Source organism: Hemitrygon akajei, chromosome 26 (genome assembly GCF_048418815.1).
Source record: "Hemitrygon akajei chromosome 26, sHemAka1.3, whole genome shotgun sequence".
Lineage (NCBI taxonomy): Eukaryota > Metazoa > Chordata > Chondrichthyes > Myliobatiformes > Dasyatidae > Hemitrygon > Hemitrygon akajei.
The window spans coordinates 19401388-19425317 of NC_133149.1; the positions used below are offsets into that span (position 1 = coordinate 19401388).

The 23930-nt window shown below is 41.5% G+C and overlaps 1 protein-coding gene across 1 annotated transcript in view; it reads right to left on the reverse strand.

Annotated features, from left to right (window-relative positions):
- Positions 1-23026, reverse strand: part of LOC140716678 (CMP-N-acetylneuraminate-beta-galactosamide-alpha-2,3-sialyltransferase 4-like) — a 65908-nt gene extending 42882 nt beyond the window's left edge. Inside the window, exons 1-3 of the mRNA XM_073029500.1 lie at positions 22888-23026; positions 10498-10574; positions 2876-2960 (exon numbers count right to left, since the gene is read on the reverse strand). Coding sequence (XP_072885601.1) covers positions 2876-2960; positions 10498-10513 — 101 coding nt within the window. The 5' untranslated portion in view covers positions 10514-10574; positions 22888-23026. The remainder of the gene's footprint in view (positions 1-2875; positions 2961-10497; positions 10575-22887) is intronic.
- Positions 23027-23930: the final 904 nt, after the last annotated feature.

The following is a 23930-nucleotide window of genomic DNA, read 5'->3' on the forward strand; positions in this document are numbered from 1 at the left end:
CCACTGTCTCTACTCTCTCTACAGTCATAACTGTGTGGCTAGACAGAGCTCAAATGTCAGCTTTAAGTTCACTGATGACTCACTGTTGTTGTCACAATCTTAGACCACACTCAATGTTTTAGGAATAGCTTCTTTCCCTCTGTTATTAGACTTCTGAATGCTCCATAAACCTATGCACTCTACCTCGCTGCTCTTTTGCGCTATTTATTATTTTCATTGTAAATTACAGTGAGTTACACCTTCAAAATGCTGGAGGAACTCACCAGGTCAGGCAGCATCTATGGAAATGAAAAAACAGTCAACACTTTAGGCCAAGACCTTTCCTCAGGACTGAAAATGAAGGGAGAAGACACCAGAATAAAAAAGTGGGCAGAGGGTGAAGGAAGATAGCTGGAAGGTGATAGGTGAAGCCAGGTGGGTGGAAAGGTCAAGGGCTGGAGAGGAAGGAATCTGATAAGAGAGGACTCTCAGTGATAAGAGAAAGGGAAAGAGGAAGGGGCCCAGGGGAAGTGATAGGCAGGTAAGAAGAGGCAAAAGGCCAGAGTGGGGAATAGAAGAAGAGGGGAAGGGGAGGAGAAAAAAATTACCAGAAGTAGAAATCGATATTCTTGCTATCAGGTTGGAGGCTACCCAGACGGAATATAAGGTGTTGCTCCTCCATCTGCGGATGGTCTCACTTGGGCACAAGAGGAGGCCGTGGACCCACATGTTGGAAACGTGAATGGGAATGAGAATCAGAATTTATATGTTTGGCCAAAGAGAAGCTCTGCTTTTGGCAGATGGAGCGAAGGTGCTCAACGAAGTGGTCCCCCAATTTCTGACGGGTCTCACCAATAGAGAGGAGGTTGCACCAGGAGCACCAGACACAATAGACTTATGGTAAGTTGTTATGTCTGCACTGTATTGCTGCATCTAAACAACAAATTTCACAACTGATGTCTGTGACAATAAACCTGAATCTGATTCTTGTTCTTATCATTCATAGGAAGATTTCAATAGCTGGATCACTGAGGCAGGAGCCGAAGTCATGAATGTGACTGATGTTGGTAGATTAAACCCTGAAATTTTAGTGTGGTGCCCTTTACAAAAAACTCTCTGGTGAGGGCCTTGCAAATCAGGGGTATTCATTTGTCAGCCCATTGTAGAGGGCAAAGGAAATTCCAGTCCTACAATGACAGGCACAACTTATTCATTTAATATTTTGGTTACTGCTTAAAGAGTCGTAGAATCATACAGTACAGAAACAGGCCCTTCAGCCCACCTTGTCATGAGAAACTCTTTGGCCTAGTCCCATTGACCTGCACCATATTTTTTTTAAATGAAGAGGATAATTCAGAGACTTTAAGTATAGCTTGCAGTGAAGAAAATTGAGAGACTAAGTAAACTTACATACACTAAGCAGGAACTACTGGGGTCTGGAAGGAATGCTGGAGAGAGAGTCTTAAACGTAACTAAGACAAAGGAAAATATAGTTCAGTGACAGGACATAGAGAAAACTATTCATATAAAAAAGCGTTAAGTACAGAAAACTCCATCAGAAGCAGAAATTTGTTACACTCAAAGCCCAAACCTCAGGGGGACATATAGCTATTGTATGTGTTCAGAGTTAAGATGGACCAACTTGCACTTTACTTGTGCGTGGGTGATCAGCGGGCCCTGAGAAAAGATTTCCTCATCCAGAAAGAAATGAATCTTTGGAATTCTCTATCCAACAGTGCTGTGCAATTCATTGTAAGCAAAGGACAGACAGACTTTTTCCCCAAACATTATGCACATCAGGGGTTAGTGCAGAAAAGTTATGATAAGGAAAGACATGACTAAGATCGCTATATGGCCTATTTCAGTATTTCTTTGTTATGCTGACCTGATCACGAATGGTTGGAGCATTGGAGGAGTTCAGGGCATCAGACTCTTGCATGTAAAAGAGGGTTGGGTGTTGGACAAAAAACAATTCCTGGTGTTTGGTGCTGGGGAGAATCGGGGAAGACCAACACTTGGTTTGGTGAGATTGGGAAGAGACCGACAAGTTATTCAAATGAGAGAAGAACAGGATTTTTTGGGGAGGGTTAGAGGAGACCTATGCTTGGTTAGAAGGGATCAGGGGAGAGGAGACTGGAGAGTGATAAATACTTAGTTGGAGAGATAGGGGAGAGACCACCATTTGGCATTAGTGTGATCAGACCCCTGATTATGACCGGCAGTATTCCAGGGTAAGGAGTGAAACTGGGCATGGTGTACTCCAGGAGGAATGGGGATCATATGGTGAAATTTGCAGATCTAGTTGGTTGGGTGAGAAGTTGAAAATCGGTTGAAGTAGTGAGGTCTCAGCTCTTTATGAAGGGGCACTTGAGGACAAAATTAAATTATTTACTTGCGCTCTGGCCTAGCACCCACTTGCCAAGACCATATTGTTCTTGGAATGCTCAAGAACAGGTGTCCCCAAAAGTCCATGATCTCAGACAATGATCCAAAAGGAATGGTGTGAGCATTGACCTCATCCCTTGCATCCAATACGGAATCACAACAGTACCACTGAGTGATTGGTACCATGAAGTGCTCAAGGAAATTTCCGACTCCTGAATGATCTGGAAATGATTAATCAAGTGTCTCTCCAGGAGAAAAAAAACTGCTGAAATGTTTAATAGTGTTGAATTTGTTAGCATAATAAAAAAGATAATAAAAATTGGATTACAATCATTATTATCTAATTATATTGAATTGTTTCCAAACTGAATGCCTGAGAGACAAATAAAATATTCAATTTGTTATTAAGTAAAATATGACTTACAGAAAGCTAATTTCTATTTAATTCATGGAAATGATAATTGCACCCAAGGACCAGTTTGGGAATCAACACCAAACAGAAAGGACTTACCCAAGGAACTCATTCCAAAGAATAGCAAAGAAGGAGAGCAGCACTATAAAAATGAAGAGATGACTACATCCAAGGTTACTGCAACCTAAACACATGAATGAAAAAAAATTAAATTACTTAGCATAGCTGCACAACAACATCTCAGATAATTTACAATCAGAGGCAGACTATGAACAAAAATGTGCTTCAATTATTGCCTTAACTGAAAGCAAGAAAGTACATCCCTTTGGGGACCTCAAAGCCACTTTGATAAAAATATAAAGGAAATGGAAAGTGAATTGCAAGCCAGAGACCTCTTTCTAATCTGTGTAAATAAGGGTTGTGCATCTGCTTGGGGGTAGAATGATTTGCCAATAACTTTGCACTAGTCATTTGGTGTCAGGCAGTAGTGACTGTCTAATGCACACTTCCTTATGCTGGTGACCAGGGGATTGGTTGGGCAGGCAGAATGGGCCAGAATTTGGGGTCAGGCGAGAAGGCATGCATCAAATACACAAAGGTGAATTACAATCAAAGGTGCCAATTAAATTTGCAGGTAATTCAAGCTGCAAATGATCACAATTGCATTTCCTCCCTGATAACATCACTTTTCAAACGTGTAGTACAGTAAAATAAAATATTACATCTCTGACTTACTCAGCCTAACAATCAAATTCAAAATCTTCCATTCGCAACAGGCCAAAATTTCTAAAATAAAATTACTGATCTTTAAATGCAGTCACAGTGGATCGTGCTGGGTGATGGCCATTTCCTATGTATGCTGCTTGGAGTTTAGTCAAGTGTCAAAGATTTGCTGAGGAGCACTAATCCATGAAAGATAGAAATCACATCATTGGCAAATCATTCAAATTTGTGAAGTAGAAGTAGTCCTGATGAAGGGTCTCGGAAACGTTGACTCTTTATTACTTTCCATAGATGCTGCCTCTCTTGCCGAGTTCCTCCAGTATTTTGTGCACGTCACTCGGGATATCCAGCATCTGCAGAATCTCGTGTCTATTACATGAAACTTATCTATGGATTGGAAATGTCTTGAGGTTTCTGCCTTAATGAAGGAGCTATATCCAACTTCAGAAGTGTACCCAATGTGCTTAGCACTAAGAGCCAAGGATGAGTGTCTCAGCAGAGGAGCTCCTCTGTTTTAAGGTCCTGGGAATGAATGAGTTCAAAGATTTATCAATGCAGTGAGTTTTAATAATCTGTCTGCATGTTCGGTCCATGGGCTGATCACTCAGTGTCAAGTCCTTCCTGACTGCAGATATATCCAATACATCACAGCAGATCCCTCCTCACCATCAAACTTATCTACAAGAGTTTCTGCCTCAAGAAGGCAGCATCTGTCATTGACATTCCACCACCTCCCCTCCTCCCCCACATCCAGGATGTGCCATCACTTCACAGCCACCATTAGGCAGTGGGCACAGACGCCTGAAGTCCCACACCACTAGGTTCAGGAACAGCTATTTCCCTTCAACCATTTGATTCTTAAATCACCTGCACAACTATAATCACTACCCCAGTATCACAAGTGAATGGCCACTTGGACCACTTTACACGATAACAGACTTTGTATTATTTGTTCTATTTTTTATTTTTTATACTTAATTTATTATTGTCTTGTGAATATTGTGGGTCTAATGCTACACGCCTGTGATGCTGCTGGAAATAAGTTTTTCATTGAACCCCTGCATACATATACTTGCGCAGATGAGAATAAGCTTGATTTTCAAAGTCAAATGCAAGTATTTTGGATATTTTGGACCAGTGTCTCCTTATACTTCCTTGTATTTCATTGCTTGAATGCATTTGTTTGAAGCAATTTTCTTCTGCAGCCAAAACATTTCTCATTGGTGTCCTGCCAAAATTATAATCTTAAGTTATAGAGACATAGATCACTACAACACTAAACAAGGCTGTCAGCCCATCAAGTTGGTTCTAGTCTCACCCAACCTCAGTGGAAAAAGCCTGATGCTGTTAACCTATTTCTACCCCTCAAAATTTTGTATACCTCTCTCAAATCTCCCTTCATATGCCTGCACTTCAGGGAATAAAGTGCTAACCTACTTTTCCCTACAACTTAGGTCATCAAGTCCCAGCACAATCTTTGTAAATTTTCTCTGTATTCTTTCAATCTTGATATCTATCTGTATGTAGGTGACCAGAACCGCACACAATACTCCCAACTATGCCTCAGCAATGTATTTTACAGCTTCAACTTAACATCCCAACTCTGCATTTTTTCCCTCATTAGCTGCTGACCTGCCAATGTTTTCAATCATCTATTATTTCTGAGGGCTTAGGCAGTCGTAACAGCAATGCTTTTGATTCTTCTCATACTTTTGAACACTACACAAGGAAACCACATACTACATAGTCTTCCCAATATATAAACTTATGAAACACCCTGGTTTCCTTGGCTGCATAAGTCTAGGGAAGACAACCTCCAACCCCACCAAACTCGTGAGATTGAGGCGCACTCAATCCCACCCCAAACCTCGGTTTCTGTGAATGCTGTGTCATTTGCTACCCTGTTACAAATTAATGCCATGAAATAACTGACAACACACTGCATACGATTAAAGGAATTATATTTATGAATCTTAACTAAAGGGTTAGTTTGGACTGTTCCAAATGAACAGTCAAATGTGCACAAGTTGGAGCTCATCTTGAACTTCTCTGTCGCTCACTTGCTGGGTCCTCAGTCAGCGTGAAAGCTCACACCACCTTCCCAATGTTACTCGCAATCCATCTCTAACGAACAGGTCTCCCACTGGATTGTACGCTACGACCGGTTCTCCCCAACGTCTTCTCTCTTCATCTCCTCTCGAACAAAAGCCCCAAGCCCAATGTCAGTGTCCCTCAGGAGAGAAACCTCCCCTTCAATTCAACCATCCTAATTGGATGGTGCACACTTCTCCTCATCTCTTTATCTTCAGCAATAACCCAAACAGAAGCTGAAAACAAGCAGCTCTCACAGAACAGCAGAAAATGGAATACTTACAGTGCAATTGTAATAATAAATATGAACTAGGGCATTACACTTAGAAAAACAAAAATGCTGGAAATTCTTGAGAAGTTAGATCACGTCTATGAAGGATGAAACAGAGTTAATATTCCCAGTTATAAGCTTTTACTATACTGCACTTGAAGGAAGCTCATCAACTTAAAATATTTCTGTTTCATTCCTTGCAGATGCTGCCAGGCTGGCTGAGTATTTCCAGTTTATCAGAACATAGAAAATAGAGCAGTGCAGCACAGTACAGGCCCTTCAGCCAGTTATATCATGCTGATGATTTAACCTACTCCAAGATCAATCTAACCCAGGGGTTCCCAACCTGGGATACACAGACCCCATGCTTAATGGTATTGGTCCATGGCATAAAAAAGGTTGGGAAACCTTGATCTAACCCTTCCCTCCCAGGCACCCACTTAGCCTCCATTTTTCTTTAATCCATGTGCATGAAAATCTGGCTGAGTGATGCCACAGCAACAATATCAGCAAGACCAAGGATGTAATTATTGACTTCTGCAGGAGGAAACTGGAGGTCCATGAGACAGTCCTCATCAGGGGAACAGAGGCAGAGAGGGTCAGCAACTTTAAATTCATCAATGTTATTGTTTCAGAGAAACTATCCTGGACCCAGCACGCAAGTGCTATTAAAAAGAAAGCATGACGACATCTCTACATCCTAAAGAGTTTGCGACAATTCAGCATGATATAACCTTGACTAACTTCTATTGGCTGGCTGCATCACAGCCTGGTATGGAAACACCAAGCCCTTCAATGAAAAATCATGCAGAAAGTAGTGAATACAGCCTAGTCCATCACGGATAAGGATGTTGCTGGGTCTGGAGGATCTGAATTATAAGGAAAGATTGAATAGTTTAAGACTTTATTCCTTAGAACGTAAAAGACTGAGGGGAGATTTGATAGAGGTATACAAAACTATGAGGGGTATAAATAGCATAAATGCAAGCTGGGTTTTTCCACTCAGGTTGGGTAGACTTCAACCAGAGGTCGTGGGTTAAGGTTGTAAGCTGAAATGCTTAAGGGGCACACGAGAGGAACTTCTTCACTCAGAGGGTTGTGAGAGTGAGGAACGAGTTGCCAACACAAGTGGACCATGCAAGCTCGATTTCAACAATTAAGCAACGCTTAGATAGGTGCAGGGATGATGGCTATGGTCCAGGTGCAGGTCGATCGGAGTAGGCAGTTTAAATGGTTTTGGCATAGACTAGATGGGCCAAAAGGCCTGTTTCTGTGTTGTACTCTAGGACTCTATTTAAAGCCCTTCCCACCATTGTACACATCTACACAGTGTTGCTGCAGGTAATCAGCATTTATCATCAGAGACCTCCACACACAAGCCATGATCTCTTCCCACTACTGCTATCACGAAGAAGATACAGGATCCTCAGGACTCACACCACCAGGTTCAGGAACAATTACTACCCTTCAACCATTGGGCTCCCGAGCCTTCACTTGCCCCATCATTGAAATGTTCCCACAACATATGGACTCACTTTCAAGGAGTCTTCATCTCATGTTCTCGATATTTCTTGCTTATTTTTTTCTTTCATTTGCACACTGGATATTTGCCCTGTTGGTGCAGTCTTTCATTGATTCTATTATTGTTATTGGATTTATTGAAAATGCCCAAAAGAAAATAAATCTCAGAGTTGTATATGGTGACATACGTGTAGCTCGATTGTAAATTTACTTTGAACTTTGACATTTATTTAAAAGTCTCTTAATGTAGCTGACTCTACCACCACATCTGGCAGTGTTCCATGTAAAAATCCTACTTCTGACATCCCCCCTATAATTTTCTCCAATCACCTTAAAATCATGCCCCCTCGTACAGGCTATTTCTACTCTGGGAGAAGATCTCTGGCTATCCGTTCTATCTATGCCTCTTATCATCTTGTACATCTCTTTCAAGTCTCCTCTCACCCTCCTTCGCTCCAAAGAGAAAAGCCCTAGTTCACTCAGCCTTTTCTCACAAGACACGCTCTATGATCCAGACAACATCCTGTTAAATCTCTTCTTTGTCCTCTCTAAAGATTCCACATTCTTTCTATAATGGGCTGACAAGAAATGAACACTTGATATTTTTATTTCAGTTATTTAAAATCTGCAGGACTTCGTTTTAATTATATTTCCACAATGTGGAAATTTGACGGGGGTATATACAAAATTATGAGGGGTATGCAGTAGATAGGGTAAATGCAAGCAGGCTTTCTCCGTGGAGGTTTGGAGAGACTAGAACTAGAGGTCATGGGTTAAGGGTGAAAGGTGAAATGCCTAAGGGGGATACAAGGGTAATCTTCTTCACTCAGAGGGGGATGGGAGTGTGGAATGAATTGTCAGTGGAAGTGGAGGATGCAAGTTTGATTTCAACATTTACAAGAAATTTGGATTGGTTATATTGATGGGAGAGGCATGGAAATCTATAGTTCGGGTGCAGGTTGATTGCAGGTTAATAATTTGGGAAAGACTAGATGGGCTGAAGTGCCTGTTTCTGTGCTGTAGTGACTAATTTAGTCAGTTTGGAGCATTTCGTATTTTTCTAATCATGCCTTCTTTATACTCTTAGCAAATGTGTTCAAATAGCAAAGTGCCTGAACCTAACTGGTTGCTGTAATGTAGAAACTAGAGCAGTCCTGACACCAATCTCTTGGACGCATGTCCTACCCTAGCTTTACTCTTCTATCCCTCTTTGCACACTGCATCCCAAATTTTTAATCCCACCCAATGCTCCCTGAAGGTTCACAGCATTGACTTGAAAATAGCCTCATGCAGAAAGTTCTCAAATCCCCTTTGGAGGCTTGGTGAATAATGTTTACAAGCTTTAAGAAATTAAGCAGACGAACCAAAGATTGGGAAGTTTAGAAGGTCAACTATACACCAATATTAAAATCCATTGTTTCATAAGGGACTGAAATGAATGATTCTTCTGTTGTTGAGAAGTACTTTATGATTTATCTTTAGTGAACAGTTCTTTTACTTGTCTTCATTCAGTGTTTCTTCCAACCCCCCACGACACTTCACTGTTCTTCATAAATAGGACACATTCTCTATTAGCTCTCTTTGCTCTCTGATGATAATCCATTATTGCCTTTGAATTCTTACACTATATCTATTTTTCATGATGGTCATTTCATGATGGCCACTTCCAGTAGAAGTGGTAGAGGCAGGTTCAGTATTGTCATTTAAAGTAAAATTGGATAGGTATATGGACAGGAAAGGAATGAAGGATTATGGGCTGAGTGCAGGTTGGTGGGACTAGGTGAGAGTAAACGTTCGGCATGGACTAGAAGGGCCGAGATGGCCTGTTTCCGTGCTGTAATTGTTATATGGTTATATGGTCATTCATTCTACTTTGGCTGACACAACTTAGTGGGATTGTCAGTCCTCCAGGAAAACAATTGAGGATCCAGGAATTTCATATTACTATCCAGGACACTGCTTTCATCTATTCCAAAGGAAAAGGATACGGGTGTTAAACAATATCACCCTTTTGCCTGATTTCTTTGTAGGCTTTCATTTATTGATCATGAAAAGTTTGGGGACAGAACAGAACTGCAATTGAAGGATAGACCAACGACAGGAGTACAGGTCAGTGTTGTTTAAGGGAGGAAGGTCATGTAATGAAAGATCAGGTATTCACCGAGTTGTTTGTGAGTTGTTGTTATGTCTCCCCTCATGCTGTGAAACAGGGATATCTCTTTTTTCCCTTATTAGGAAGAGAGAAAGCCTGTGGTATATCAAATTACCAGGAAAACAAAACTGTGTCTTTGTTGATGTTTTAATGCACGCTTGAGTGCTCAGTGGAGGACGTCAATGCTTTTTTGCCAGTGGGGGTGGGGGGTGTGTTGCCTCGCTGCTGCTTGTGCATGGGAGGAGGGAGCTGGGGTGGGGTGTGGCTTTGCGGTTCTAATGTTTAACTGTCATTCATTCTTTGGGGCACTTCTCTGTTTTTGTGGATGTTTGCGAATAAAAAGAATTTCAGAATGTATATGTTATACATTTCTCTGACATTAAATGCACCTATTGAAACCTGTGGAGTCAAATCACAGCCAGCATAGTACAGTGGGGGTTGGGTTTCTCACAAGTTCTCTGTGAACATTTAAAAGAAATAATCTTTCAGAATGCTGTCAGCATGTCCTCATTCAGTTGCAGTTTTATTTTTAAAGGCTATAACCTCTTCAGTGACTGACTTCTTAAATCCTTTTGTAACATAAAAGATAATATATGAGACATTGCTAGCAGTTATCAGTGTCCTGATCCACAACCATAGATTGACCAGAATGAACAAACAATCTAATTATTCCCACATTAGTGTTTTCCAAGTACTTGCTTTATTCAAGTTAATGGCTCAATATTAACTACAATAAATTTGTGACTGCTTGACTCTATTCATTGTAAAGATAAGAAAAACCTTAAATGTAAATATGTTATTTATATAATTCCTCTGTTGGCCTTGATGTCCCTTAAATTTATACATAATTTTTATAACAGACTCCATTAACAGCCAACATTTTATTCTCTGTGAACTTGATAGAAAAACAGTAGTAACTAATGAAGTGATCAGAGATATTGGAATACAAGAAAACACACCTACTTGTTTTGCACTTCATCTTTGTTGGAAGAGAAGAGAATTCTCAGATTTTGGAATCTGTGCTTCCCAGTAGATTTATCCTGCAATAGAAGGAGGACATCCTTTTCAGCTGCCGTTCCATTTTATAACTTCATAATAAACCTAAAATTTAAAGTTTTCTTTCTGTTAATATACTCAGTGGCCATTTTATCAGGTACCTCCCATATCTAATAAAGTGGCCACTACAGTGTACGTCCACTTCAACATTCGATGTGTTGTGCAGTCAGAGACGCTCACCACTGTTGGAATGCATGGTTATTTGGGTTACTGTCGCTTTGCTGTCAGTTTGAACCAGTCTGGCCATTCTCCTCTGACCTCTCTCATTAACAAGAGGCTTTTGTCCACAGAACTGCCACTCACTGGATTTTTTGTTTCATTTTCACACCATTCTCTGTAAACTCAAGAGAACTGTTGTGTGTGAGAATCCAAGGTCAGCAGTTTCTGAGATACTCAAGCCATCCCATCTGGAAACAACAGTCATTCCATGGTCAAAGTCACTTAAATCACATTTCTTCCCCCATTCTGATGTTTGGTCCGCACAACAACTGAACCTCTTGGCCATGTCTGCATGCTTTTATGCATTGAATTGCTGCCACATGATTGGCTGATTAGATATTTGCATTAATGAGCAGGTTTACCTAATAAAGAAACCACTGAGTGTATATTCACAGCTTCAATATTCTCACACACTCTGCAGCATGGTTCTACAAACACTACAGTTCAAGATTTTACAGCAGAAATGCCAACAAAATTATTGGCAAGCACATTGATCATTCCTCAGAAACCAGAGAGTCATAAATTCACAGTATCAAACAGCACAGAAGTGGACCCTTCATCCCACCACATTCTTGTTGACATTTTCACCCATCTACACTAATTCCTTTTGCTCGCAATTAGCTCTAAACCACTATGTCTTGTCTATTCAAGTGCTGGTCTAAATGCCCCTTAAACATAGTGATTGTATCTGATTTCACCACCACCTCGGACAACAATTTCCAAATAAAAACCACTTGCATTGCAAGATGCCTTCCTCTAAATTCCCCTTTAAAACTTCTTCCTCTCCCCTTAAATCTATGCATCTTGCTTTTGATAATCATACCATAGGATTAAATTCTAAGTACCTACCATATTTATTGTAAAACTCTAATTAAGCAGTGGTTAAATCTGCCATTATTTTTTTTTTTTACATACATGAAAAAGCTTTTACTATCCACTTTGAGATTATTTCCTAGCTTGCTTTCATATTCCATCTTTTCCCTTCTAATGATTCTTTTAGTTGCTCTCTGTAGGTTTTTTTTTTAAAAACTTCCCAATCTTCTATCTTCCTACTAATTTTTGCTTTGTTGTCTGCCCTCTCTTTTGTTTTTTACATTAGCTTTGATCTCCCTTGTCAGCCACAGTTGTACTATGTTGCGATGTGAGTATTTCTTCATTTTTGGAATACACATGTCCTGTACCTTCTTCATTTCCCCAGAAATGCCTGCCATTGCTGCTCTGCTGACATCCCTGCCAGCAGCTCCTTCCAATTTACTTTGGCCAACTCCTCTCTCATACCACTGGAATTTCCCTTACTCCACTGAAACACTGCTGCATCAGACTTTACTTCCTCCCTATCAAATTTCAAGTTGAATTCAGTCATATTGTGATCACTCGTTCCTAAGGGTTCTTTTACCTTAAGCTCCCTAATTGCTTCTGGTTCATTACATAACACCCAATCCGGTATATCTGATCCCCTAGTAGGCTCAGCAACAAGCTACAGTACTCTAAAAACCCATCTCATAGGCATTCAACAAACTCACTCGAGATCCATTACCAACCTAATTTTCCCAATCAACCTGCATGTTGAAATCTCCCATGACTATCATAACATTGCCCTTTTGACACACCCTTTCTATTTCCCATTGTAATCTGTTGTCCACATCCCAGGTACTGTTGGCATGTCTGTATATAACTGCTTCAGGATCCTTTTACCCTTGCAGTTTCTTAACTCAACCCACAAGGATCCAACATCCTTCAATCCCATGTCACTTCTTTCTACTGATTTGATACCATTCTTTACCAGTAGAGTCACACCTCCCCCTCTGCCTACCTTCCTATCCCTCCGCTACAACGTGTAACCTCGGACATTCAGCTCCCAACTACAACCATCCTTCAGCCATGATTCAGTGATGGCCACAACATCATACCTGGCAATCTGCAATAGTGCAACAAGATCATCCACCTTATTTCTTGTACTCCACGCATTGAGATACAACACTTTGAGTACCATATTTGCTACCCTTTATGGTGGGGGGGGGGGATGTCAGAAGTAGGATTTTTACATGGAACACTGCCAGATGTGGTGGTAGAGTCAGCTACATTAAGAGAATTTTAAATAAATTTCAAAGTTCAAGGTAAATTTACAACTGAAGCATTTACATGCAATGTATATATGCAATCATATGCAATCCTGAGATTCATTTTGCGAGCATATTCAATAAATCCAATAACCATAATAGAATGAATGAAAGACCACATCAACAGGGTAGACAACCAGTGTGCAAAAGATAACAAACTGCACAAATACAAAAAGAAAGGAAAATAAATAAACAAGCAAGAAATATTGAGAACATGAGATGAAGAGTCCTTGAAAGTGAGTCAATACAATGTAGGAAGAGTTCAGTGAAGTTGAGTGAAGTCATCCCCTCTGGTTCAAGAGCCTGATGGTTGAGAGGTAATAACTGTTCCTGAACCTGGTGATGTGCTATGTGGTGGGGGTCCCCAATAATGGATGCTGCTTTCCTGCAACAATGCTCCTTGTAGATGTGCTTAATGGTGGGGAGGACTTTCTCCATGATGTACTGGGCCGTATCCACTACATTTTGCAGGATTTTCCATTCTAGGGCATTGTTTCCAAACCAGCATGCCCTTGTTCAGTTGTGGTTTTATTTTTAAAGGCCATTCACTGTGCAATCCTTACCCTGGTGTGTCCTGCCAAAGTGCAACACCTCACAGTTCTAGGTGACTTTCCTCGGCAGTCTCTCCTGAACAACCATATCCTTCCCATACATGGTGATCAGAACAGCAAACAATACTCCAAGTACAGTCTAACCAATGTTTTGTAAATTTGCAACATAACATTGCAACTCTTATAATATATAGGACTGTGCAAAAGACATAGGCACACATATATAGCTAGGGTGCCTAAGACTTCTGCACAGTACCAAAGTAATTTTATGTACTGCTGCCACAAAAAAAATTCATGATATATGTGAGTTATGATAAACCTGATTCTGGTATGGGTCTCTATTGTGGACTGAGAGTGGGAAGGGGGTAGGGAGAGGGGAATCATGATTGGGAAAAGGGGAAAAGAGAGGGAAACACCAGAGACCTTCTGTAATGATCAATAAACCAATTATTTGGAATCAAATGTCCTTGCCAGGTGTCTCAGGGCTGGCTATGTCTGCACCTGTGATACCTCCCACCCCTAGCACTCTTTCTCTGCCACCTGTCCCACATCGCTCCCAGGGTATTCCACCCTCGCTATTCCCAACATGCTTTGCTCCTGCTAGATTTACAAACTCATTCTCCGCTCAACATTGACAAATACAGTACTGTGTGCTTTGACTTCTGAAGGCAAGCATACTTTATGTCTTCTTCACCACCATGTTGTCTGTGTTGCCACTTTCAGGGAATGAAGGACTCTAGGGCAATTTTATTCATCAATGGTCTTTGCTGCCAGTTTATTTACTGTATATTTCCTACATTTATTTGACCTCTCTTACACTGTTGAGGTTAAATTCCACCTGCCCAACTTTCCATCCAATCCATAGTCCGCTATGGATTTAGACAACCTTCCTCAATATACACAACACCACCAAATTTTGTATCATCTGCAAACTTACTAATCATTCCTTCTATTTTCACAGTTAAGTCATTAATATTTATGATAAACAACAAGGGCCCCTGCTCCAATCCAGCTGGAGCACCACTGGTGACAGACTTCCAATATGGAAAGTTTCCCTGCACAAGTACCTTCTGCCTCCTATCACCAAGTCAATTTTTGATCCAATTAGCCAGCTCACCTTGAAGTCCATATGCCTACATGACTGAGAGCCAATTTGAGAATTTTCCACATGTGCAGTTTAACACAGAATTCCCATAGTTGTTGTCAATGATTTGCTGCCAGATCCACAAACTGTGCTATTTGGAGTTTTCAACCAGTGAAATCAAGGAGTTCAAAGTTCAAGTTCAATGCAAATTTATGATCAAAGTACATGTATGTCATCATATACAACCCTGAGATTTGTTTCCTTGTGCACATACACAATAAATCCAAAATAAAGTAATAAATACAACACATTTGTCCATCATGTCAAAAATGGTGTTTACTTTTGATTGTAGCTTCATTAGGAACTATTAAAATAAAGACCTTATTCACGGACATAGGCACAAGACCTGAATAAATTCAAACTTGTGATAGAAGTGGTAGGTAAATTCATGCCAGCCAAGATAGCGCCTCTACTTTCTCAGAAGTTTGCACAGATTGGGCATGTCACCAAAAACTTCTATAGATACACAGTGGAGGGTATCCTCACTGGTTGCATCACAGCCTGGTATGGAAACACCAATGTTCAGGAATGGAGAATTATACAGTAAGTGGTGGATACAGTACATCCCAATCCATCACGGGCAAAGCCCTACCCACCAATGAGTATGTTTACATGGAGCGTTGTCACAAGAAAACAGCATTCATTGTCAAAGACCCCCAAGATCCAGGCCATACTTGTTTCTCATTACTATTATTGGGCAGGAGGTATAGAAGTCCGAAGTTCCACACCACCAGGTTCAGGAACAGTTATTACCCTACAACCATCAGGCTCCTGAATCAGCATGGATAACTTCATACACCTCAACTCTGAACTGATTCTATGACCTACAGACTCACTTTCAAGGACTCTTTAACTCATGTTCTCATTATTAATTTTTATTTGCACAGTTTGCCTTCTTTTTGCTCATTGGTTGCTTGTCAGTCTTCGGTGTGTAGTTTTTCATTGATTCTATTGTGCATGCCTGCAAGAAAGTGAATCTTAAGGTAGTATGTGGTGAAATATATGTACTTTGATAATAAATTGACCTTGGCTTTGACATATCTTGATGGCAACATTTGTGGCAACAACTAAAATTAAAGCAGTCTGGCAAGACCAAATTTATCCCTCTTTTTAAATACATCTCTACCTAAGGAGGTGTAAGGTGCTCCTTCCCTCTGCTAGCCTGCAGGTGACGCTCAGGTAAGGGATAGCACCTGCTTATCAACGCCACCCACCACCCCCCCACCCCCCGCCCAAATCAGGGCCAGAGAAGCCATGGGAGCAGGCAGTGCAAATCACAAGTCCTGGTTATGCGACCACTGATGCCAGGCAGACAATCTCAGAAGAGTATTGATAATGGCCGAGGTCACCCATCTTGTAAAGTCACTGTCCAGAAGAAGGCAATGGCAAACCACTTCCATGGAAAAAATTGCCAAGAACAGTCATGCTTAAGACCATGATCACGCACATCCTACGACACAGCACAAAATGATGATGATTTTTAAATAATACTGTAGCAGCTATGGCCACAACCCTTCCTACAAGAACCAAGAATTCACCAACCCCCACTGGATGGTTTAGCCACTTAAGATACCGTCAAGCCTACTGAGTAGTTCATCTCCAGTTTTATCTGTTCTGGATTCCCTACAACAGAATTTGGAGTACTATATACATTTCTGATCACCTACATAGAGGAGAGATATCAATAAGTTTCAAACAGTGTGGAGAAATTTTACAAGGATGTTGCCAGGACTTGAGGACCTGAATAATATGGAAAGGTTGAATAGGTTAGAACTTTACTCCCTGGAGCCCAAGAGAATGGGAGATTTTACAGAAGTATGCAAAATTAAAAAGGATGCACTTAATGCATGCATTCGATTTTCCATTCAGGCTGGGTGAGACTAAAACTGGAGGTCATAGATTTAGGGTGAAAGATAAAATATTTGAGAGAACCTGAGGGGAAACTTCTTCATTCAGAGGGTGGTGTGAGTGTGGAAAGAGCTGCCAGTGGCAGTGCTAGATACAGGTTTAATTGTAACATTTAATATAAATTTGGATAAGTACAGTACTGTGCAAAAGTCTCAGGTTCATATATATAGCTAGGGTGCCCAAGACTTTCACACAGTACTGTAGTAATTTTATGTATTGCACTGTACTGCTGCCACAAATAAAATAAAAACAAATTTTATGACATGTGAGTGATGATAAACCCAATTCTGATATGGGGCTCTGTTGTGGACTGAGTGGGAGAGGGGAATCATGGTAGGGAAAAGGGGAAGGGAGAGAGGAGGGAATGGGAAGCACCAAAGAGACGTTCTGTAATGACCAATAAACCAATTGTTTGGAATCAAATGACCTTGCCTGGTGTGTCAGAGCTGGGTGTGTCTGCACCTGCTCCAGCCCCTGACACTCCTTCCCTGCAACCTGTCCCACATCCCTCCACGGTGCTCCACACTCACCATTCCCAACATCCTTTGCTCTCGCTCTGCTCCATGTTGACAAATACAATGCTGTGCAAAAGTCTTAAGCAGCCTAGACATCACACACACACACACACACACACACACACACACACACACACACACACACACACACACACACACACACACACACACACACACACACACACACACACACACACACACACACACACACACACACACACACACACACACACACACACACACACACCTACCTACGCCATTGACAAAGTTCTCTCCTGTGGTAACTGCCAAATGAAACAACTAACTTAGCAGCTCAGCCTTCTCCTCACAGTTCATCAGCAGATGTCCAAGTTATCTCGAATCAGTCCCACTGCTCTTCCAATAACTACTGATTCACTCCGTTAGTTAGGCACAAACTAACGGAGATGGGAGTAGACTCTCACATGGTGGATTGGATAGTGGACTACTTGACAGATAGACCTCAGTATGTGCGGTTGGGAGACTGTAGGTCTGACACGGTGGTCAGCAGCACAGGAGCGCCGCAGGGGACCGTGCTCTCTCCGGTCCTGTTCACCCTGTACACATCAGACTTCCAATATAACTCGGAGTCCTGCCATGTGCAGAAGTTCGCTGATGACACGGCCATAGTGGGGTGTGTCAGGAATGGACAGGAGGAAGAGTATAGGAAACTGATACAGGACTTTGTGATATGGTGCAACTCAAACTACCTGCGTCTCAATATCACCAAGACCAAGGAGATGGTGGTGGACTTTAGGAGATCTAGGCCTCATATGGAGCCAGTGATCATTAATGGAGAATGTGTGGAGCAGGTTAAGACCTACAAGTATCTGGGAGTACAGTTAGACGAGAAGCTAGACTGGACTGCCAACACAGATGCCTTGTGCAGGAAGGCACAGAGTCGACTGTACTTCCTTAGAAGGTTGGCGTCATTCAATGTTTGTAGTGAGATGCTGAAGATGTTCTATAGGTCATTTGTGGAGAGCGCCCTCTTCTTTGTGGTGGCGTGTTGGGGAGGCAGCATTAAGAAGAGGGACGCCTCACGTCTTAATAAGCTGGTAAGGAAGGCGGGCTCTGTCGTGGGCAAAGTACTGGAGAGTATGACATCGGTAGCAGAGCGAAGGGCGCTGAATAGGCTATGGTCAATTATGGAAAACCCTGAACATCCTCTACATAGCACCATCCAGAGACAGAGAAGCAGTTTCAGCGACAGGTTGCTATCGATGCAATGCTCCTCAGACAGGATGAAGAGATCAATACTCCCCAATGCCATTCGGCTTTACAATTCAACCGCCAGGAGTAAGATATGTTAAAGTGCCGGGGTTAGGACTCAATGTATTTAAGTAAACTACTTAAGAACTTTTTAAAAGCTATTATTAATGCTTTTTGAGAGGGTGATTTTAGATGCATATCATATTTTTACTGAGTTAAGTATTGTATGTAATTAGTTTTGCTACAATAAGTGTATGGGACATTGGAAAAAATGTTGAATTTCCCCATGGGGATGAATAAAGTATCTATCTATCTATCTTCAGTATTAGCATTTCTTCTTTTATGAAGAACTTTTACAACTCTATTTCCGAACATGGACAATTTAATTGGAAACAGGAAACACAGAAAAGCATTTAATATCTTTAACAGGGTCACTAATAAATTGCCACACTTAATAGAGCTCCCCTAAACATCAGCAATCATAATTTGAGGAAAGCAAAAAAAAAATAAAAGCACATAGCTGTTGTATTGTGGAAATATGGCTAAAACATGGAGAGGATGCTGATAACTAGAACTAATTGCATACTGTGGGGAGGACTGCACTTCCAAGTTAAAAGTTCAAAGCAAATTGATTATCAAAGCACATATATGTTACCATAGATGACCTAGAAATTCATTTTCTTGCAGGCATTGACCAGAAAAAAATGAAGATAATCAATAGAATTTATGAAAATCTATACATAATCAAAGATTGACATAAATAACCTGTTGGTGTGGAACCTAAGGCTCCTGTACCTTCTTCCCAATGGCTGCAAAGAAGAGAGCATGGCCTGGTTAGTGGGGGTCCTTGAAGATGGATGCTGCTTTCTTGTGATGGCACTCCTTGTAAATGTGCTCAATACTGAGGGCAGCTATGCCTGTGATGTGCTAGACTGTGTCCACCACTTTCTGTAGGCTTTTCCATTCTTGGAACTTCTATACCAGGCCACGATACAACCAGTTAGGATGCTCTCCACTGTGCATCTACAGAAGTCTGTCAGGGTTTTAGATGACATATCAAGTCTGTACAAGCCTCAAAGAAGGTAGAGGCATTGCCATGTCTTCTTTGTGCTGGTCCCAGGACAGATCCTCTAATATGATAACACCAAATAATTTAACATTGCTGACCCTCTCCATCTCCAATCCCCTGATGAAGACTGGCTCATAACCTTTGGTTTCTTTCTCCTGTAGTCAATAATCAGCTCTTTGGCTTTGCTGGTGTTGAGTGAAAGGTTATTGTTACGGCACCATTCAACCAGATTTTCAATTCCCCTCCTGTATACTGATCCCTCAGCACCTTTGATTCGGTCAATAACAACGGTGTCAACAGCAAATTTAAATATGGCATTGGAGCTGTACTTAGCCTCACAGCAAAGTGAGTAGAGCAAGGGGCTAAGCACACAGCCTTGTGGTGTAACTATGTTGCTGGTGATTGAGTAGATGTTGCCAATCCATACTGACTGGGGTCTACAATTGATAAAAGTCAAGGATCCAATTGCGTAAGGAGCTATCAAGGTCTAGATCTTGGAGTTTGTGATTAGGTTTAAGAGGTTGATATTATTGAATGCCAAGCTGTAGTCTATGAAGAGCATCCTGATGTATGCACCTTCGATGTCAGGATGCTCCAGAGCAGAGTGAGAAGCCATTGAAATGGCATCAGCTGTTGACCTATTGTGAAGGGAGGCAAATTGAAGTCACTCCTCAGACAGGAGTTGATATGCTTCATGACCATGCTCTCAAAGCACTTCATCGCAGTGGATGCAAGTGTGACTAGATGATAGGCATTGAAACAGGTTACCTCAATCTTCTTGGGCACTGGTATGATTGAAGCCTGCTTGACACAGATAAGGCAAATTCAATACCTTTCTCTGGAGATGTGTACATCATGTTTCTCTGCAAACAAAATCTGTTTTGTTCCTACAGATGAAACGGAAATTAGCTTGCTTGACTGTCACAGCTCAGAAGCAGGATATACACCACACCTGAGCCACATACAGCAACACTGAGAGTATTTTGCACAAGACATCAGGTTCACTCCCATGATTGAGTAGGAGCACTGTTCCCACATTCCCAGTTTCAGTTTTAGCTTGGCTGTTTGCTCCTGAAAGTCCCTGCTGCATGCACAGGCTCCTCCAAGTTAGATTTTCAGCAACTTCTGGTAATTTGACAGCAAAGAGAAACAAATAGATTAGCTTATGCTGTGATAACCCCATGAGGTCAATTCCAGTTGATTGCAGCTGCTACATGCAGGAATAGATGGCTGGATTACATCAATTTTAAAGCAAGAAGCCTGACAAATAAAACAGCTGAGGATATTATTCAACAGATGAGAATGTGATAATATGGTAGCTGCAGTCATGGATGCGTGATTGAATTAAAGGCAGCACTGGCAAATCAACATTCCAGGGTACAGATGGATTCACGGACATGAAGATAGTGATGCTAGTGTGGTGCAGGGGATTGTGGGTGGGGCTACAGAATGTAAAGGAGGAATGTATAGAGTACACTGAAGACATTGGCATACAGTAGATAACAACCCTTTACATTATACCTTATCATTTGCAAGTCAATGCAAGCATAAAAGAGGGAGTATTCTTAGAATCAAATTATGTGGTTGAGGTATTAAATCTGTATTTACCATAGAAAATGACATTGTGAGATTAGTATGGTGCATGCTAACATGCTTGGGCATTTTGAAATCAAGGAGATGGTGACACTGAGTCTTTTGAAGAGCAGCTGGATAGACAAGTCCTATGGCCCCAATAGGATACATCTCAGGTTATTGAAAGATTGACTAGCAGTCTCGTGAAAAGGAGAGCAGAATGTGTAAGTCTCTCCCTGCAGTACACAGCCTCCCCAACAGCAAGCCTCCTCGCTGGCGACACACGGAAACTGATCTCCTTTCCGACTCAGGCTGAACTACAGAGGATGGGGAAGAGGTCTGGTCCCCACACTCGCAGCAGTGGACATGCCCTGGTGCTCATGTACCAAATCCCTAGCTCTGGATAAAAAGCCCCACTGCCTCGTAGGCAACCTCAGGAGAGACGAAGGCTACGGGAGTAAACCCAGAGTGGATCCCCTAAGGCAGCTGGAAGTCACTGAACATCCTCCTGGCAGCTCCTGCAGCCAAGCTGGTGCCAAACGTATCGCTTCACTTTCCTTTGGACTACACCGGTGAGGCTGAGAGGAGGATCGCGACGACTGGGCATCTCTAGATCTCCACACTTTCTGCCCAGGCTTGTGCCCTGGAAAGGTCACCCCAGTACAGACTCCATTGTCTTTCAAGACAGGCAGATGCCATCATTGAAAGACTGAGTGTTTTGAGGAGGTGATAAAAGTGATTGATAAGTGTAGAGTTATGGATGCTGTCTATAAGCATTTTAATAAGGAGTTTGACAAGGTCTCTCAAGTTAGACTGATTAGGAACATGGGATCCAAAGTGACTTGGTAGTTTGGATTCAGAAATGGCTCAGCCAAAGATGGCAGATGGTAGTAGTGGAAGGGTATATGTGGCTGGAGGTCCATCATCAGTGGTGTTTGACAGGAATTGGTGCTGGGCCCTCTGTTATTCGTGATATATACAAATGACTTGGATAAACATGTGGATGGGTAGGTTAGTAAGTTTGCAGATAACACAAAGCTTGTTGGAGCTGTGGTCAGTGTTAGAGGGCTGACAAAATGTGTAGTGGAACATAGATTAGTTACAGATACAAGTAGAAAAATAACAGCTGGAGTTTAATCCAAGCAAGTGCAAGGTGGTGCACTTTGAAAAGTCAAATATAAAGGGAAAGTACACAGCTAGTGGCAAGTATTGATGTACAGAGGGATCTTAGAGTCCAAATCCAAAAATCCCTGAGTCACACAAATGAATAGGGTAACAAAGAAGGTTGTACTATTCTCTGATATCCCCCCCCCCCCCCAACCAGGGTTGAAACTGAACTCAGGAACAAAATAATAGCAAGGGAAGATAGCTACACCTCAATACATCAAAGCATCATCCAAACCTCCAGCACAAAACAGCAACTCCAACATCATCTAATATCATATAAAACCATCCAATAACATTCAACATCACTATAACCATACCACATCCAACATCATAACAATAACTATCTAAACCCACTACACCATCCAGGACCACCAATACCTTTCAACATTTAAAACACCACCTACCACACCAGTCAACAGCACCAACCCCACAAACTCACCAAAACTTTAAGCGTCATCCAGTGCCGCAACACTGTCTCCACCAGCAAACAATCCCCAATTAAATTAGGTACTACAAAGTCCCTTTATTTGCTATTGAGAGAAGTATTTTGATAATAATCTACTTTCGTTCGGAAATTAAAGCAATTAGCCAGTAATGCACGGTTCAAACCGGCTTCACTCAGAGACAACCTATATACACAAACCGTCCGTGCCTCTGTGTCAGGCTGACAAACAAACCTTTTGCGTCTTACGCAAATATAATTGTTTACGGAGATGCATTAATAAAAGGTTTGCTGTCTTTACAGTTAAAATATAAGTTTCCGCGCATTTTAGATTATTAAACTAAAATAATGCAACTTTACCAACTCCCTCGGTACCTGTCCATATTGAGAATCCGATTTTAATTATCTCGATCATTTAATTACTTGGTCAACTGTCTCTGAACGCAAAATGTTTTTTCAAGCAAATGGAAAAGGTGTAAAGTTTAAGCGGCTTTTAACACCAATGACAATAGTCCGGAAATAAAATATGGTAAAATACTTCAAAAGCTGACTAGCAAGTGTAATTCCAACGCATAATCTCCTGAAATAAAGGGGCGGGAAGAAAGACAGGTGAGTATTAATGATCTGACGGAGTCAAAATTAACCTGCTTTGTTAACGAAATGATCGGCTTGAAACCAGATAGCTATGGCAGATCGCCAACTGATTACTACCGATTTACGTACTTATACACCTCCCTACAGGACGAGTATAACGTAAATATAGTCCAGCGCACTTTCTTATGTGCTTTCATCACACATTGATGGTTGTTTATTTTTGATTTATGAGTTAGGAGATCTGAGTTTGTATTGTAGCACTCGGGTTGATGGTTGACAACCCGCCCCTCCCAGCATTCCTGGCGGCCAGCCCTATTTATTATTCATGTTTTAAAATGCGTTCGTGGGATAATGGTGGGATGTTCAAGTTCATCTGTTGTTACATTTTAGCTTGGATTTTACAGTTATTCGCTTGTGTGTTTATGGATCACCCGGGCCGTAACTGGGGTGATTGATCATCGCCTCCTCCGTCTCCCCCACCGAGTGGTTCTCACCGAGCAATGACGCTTGGTCTGTCATCGCGCTTGTCGCAATGAAAACATCGGTTACGTTAAATGAGCTCACTTTGTCTGTCGTCATCAACTGGGTGCTCGCCGTTTCATGTCCTTATTATAATAAAAAAACAAAACGAATAGTTTTGGGTAACCTTATTTTCCTTAGTTGCATTGAAGCACTGGTTAACGAAAAGGAAGCGCATACAAGCGCATCCTGTGAGGGAAACGGTTTGGACCCAGGTGCTCTTTAAATAATCAATACTTGGCGCCCAAGTGGTTGGGTGTGTCTCGAAACAAAGACCAAGGAATACCAGG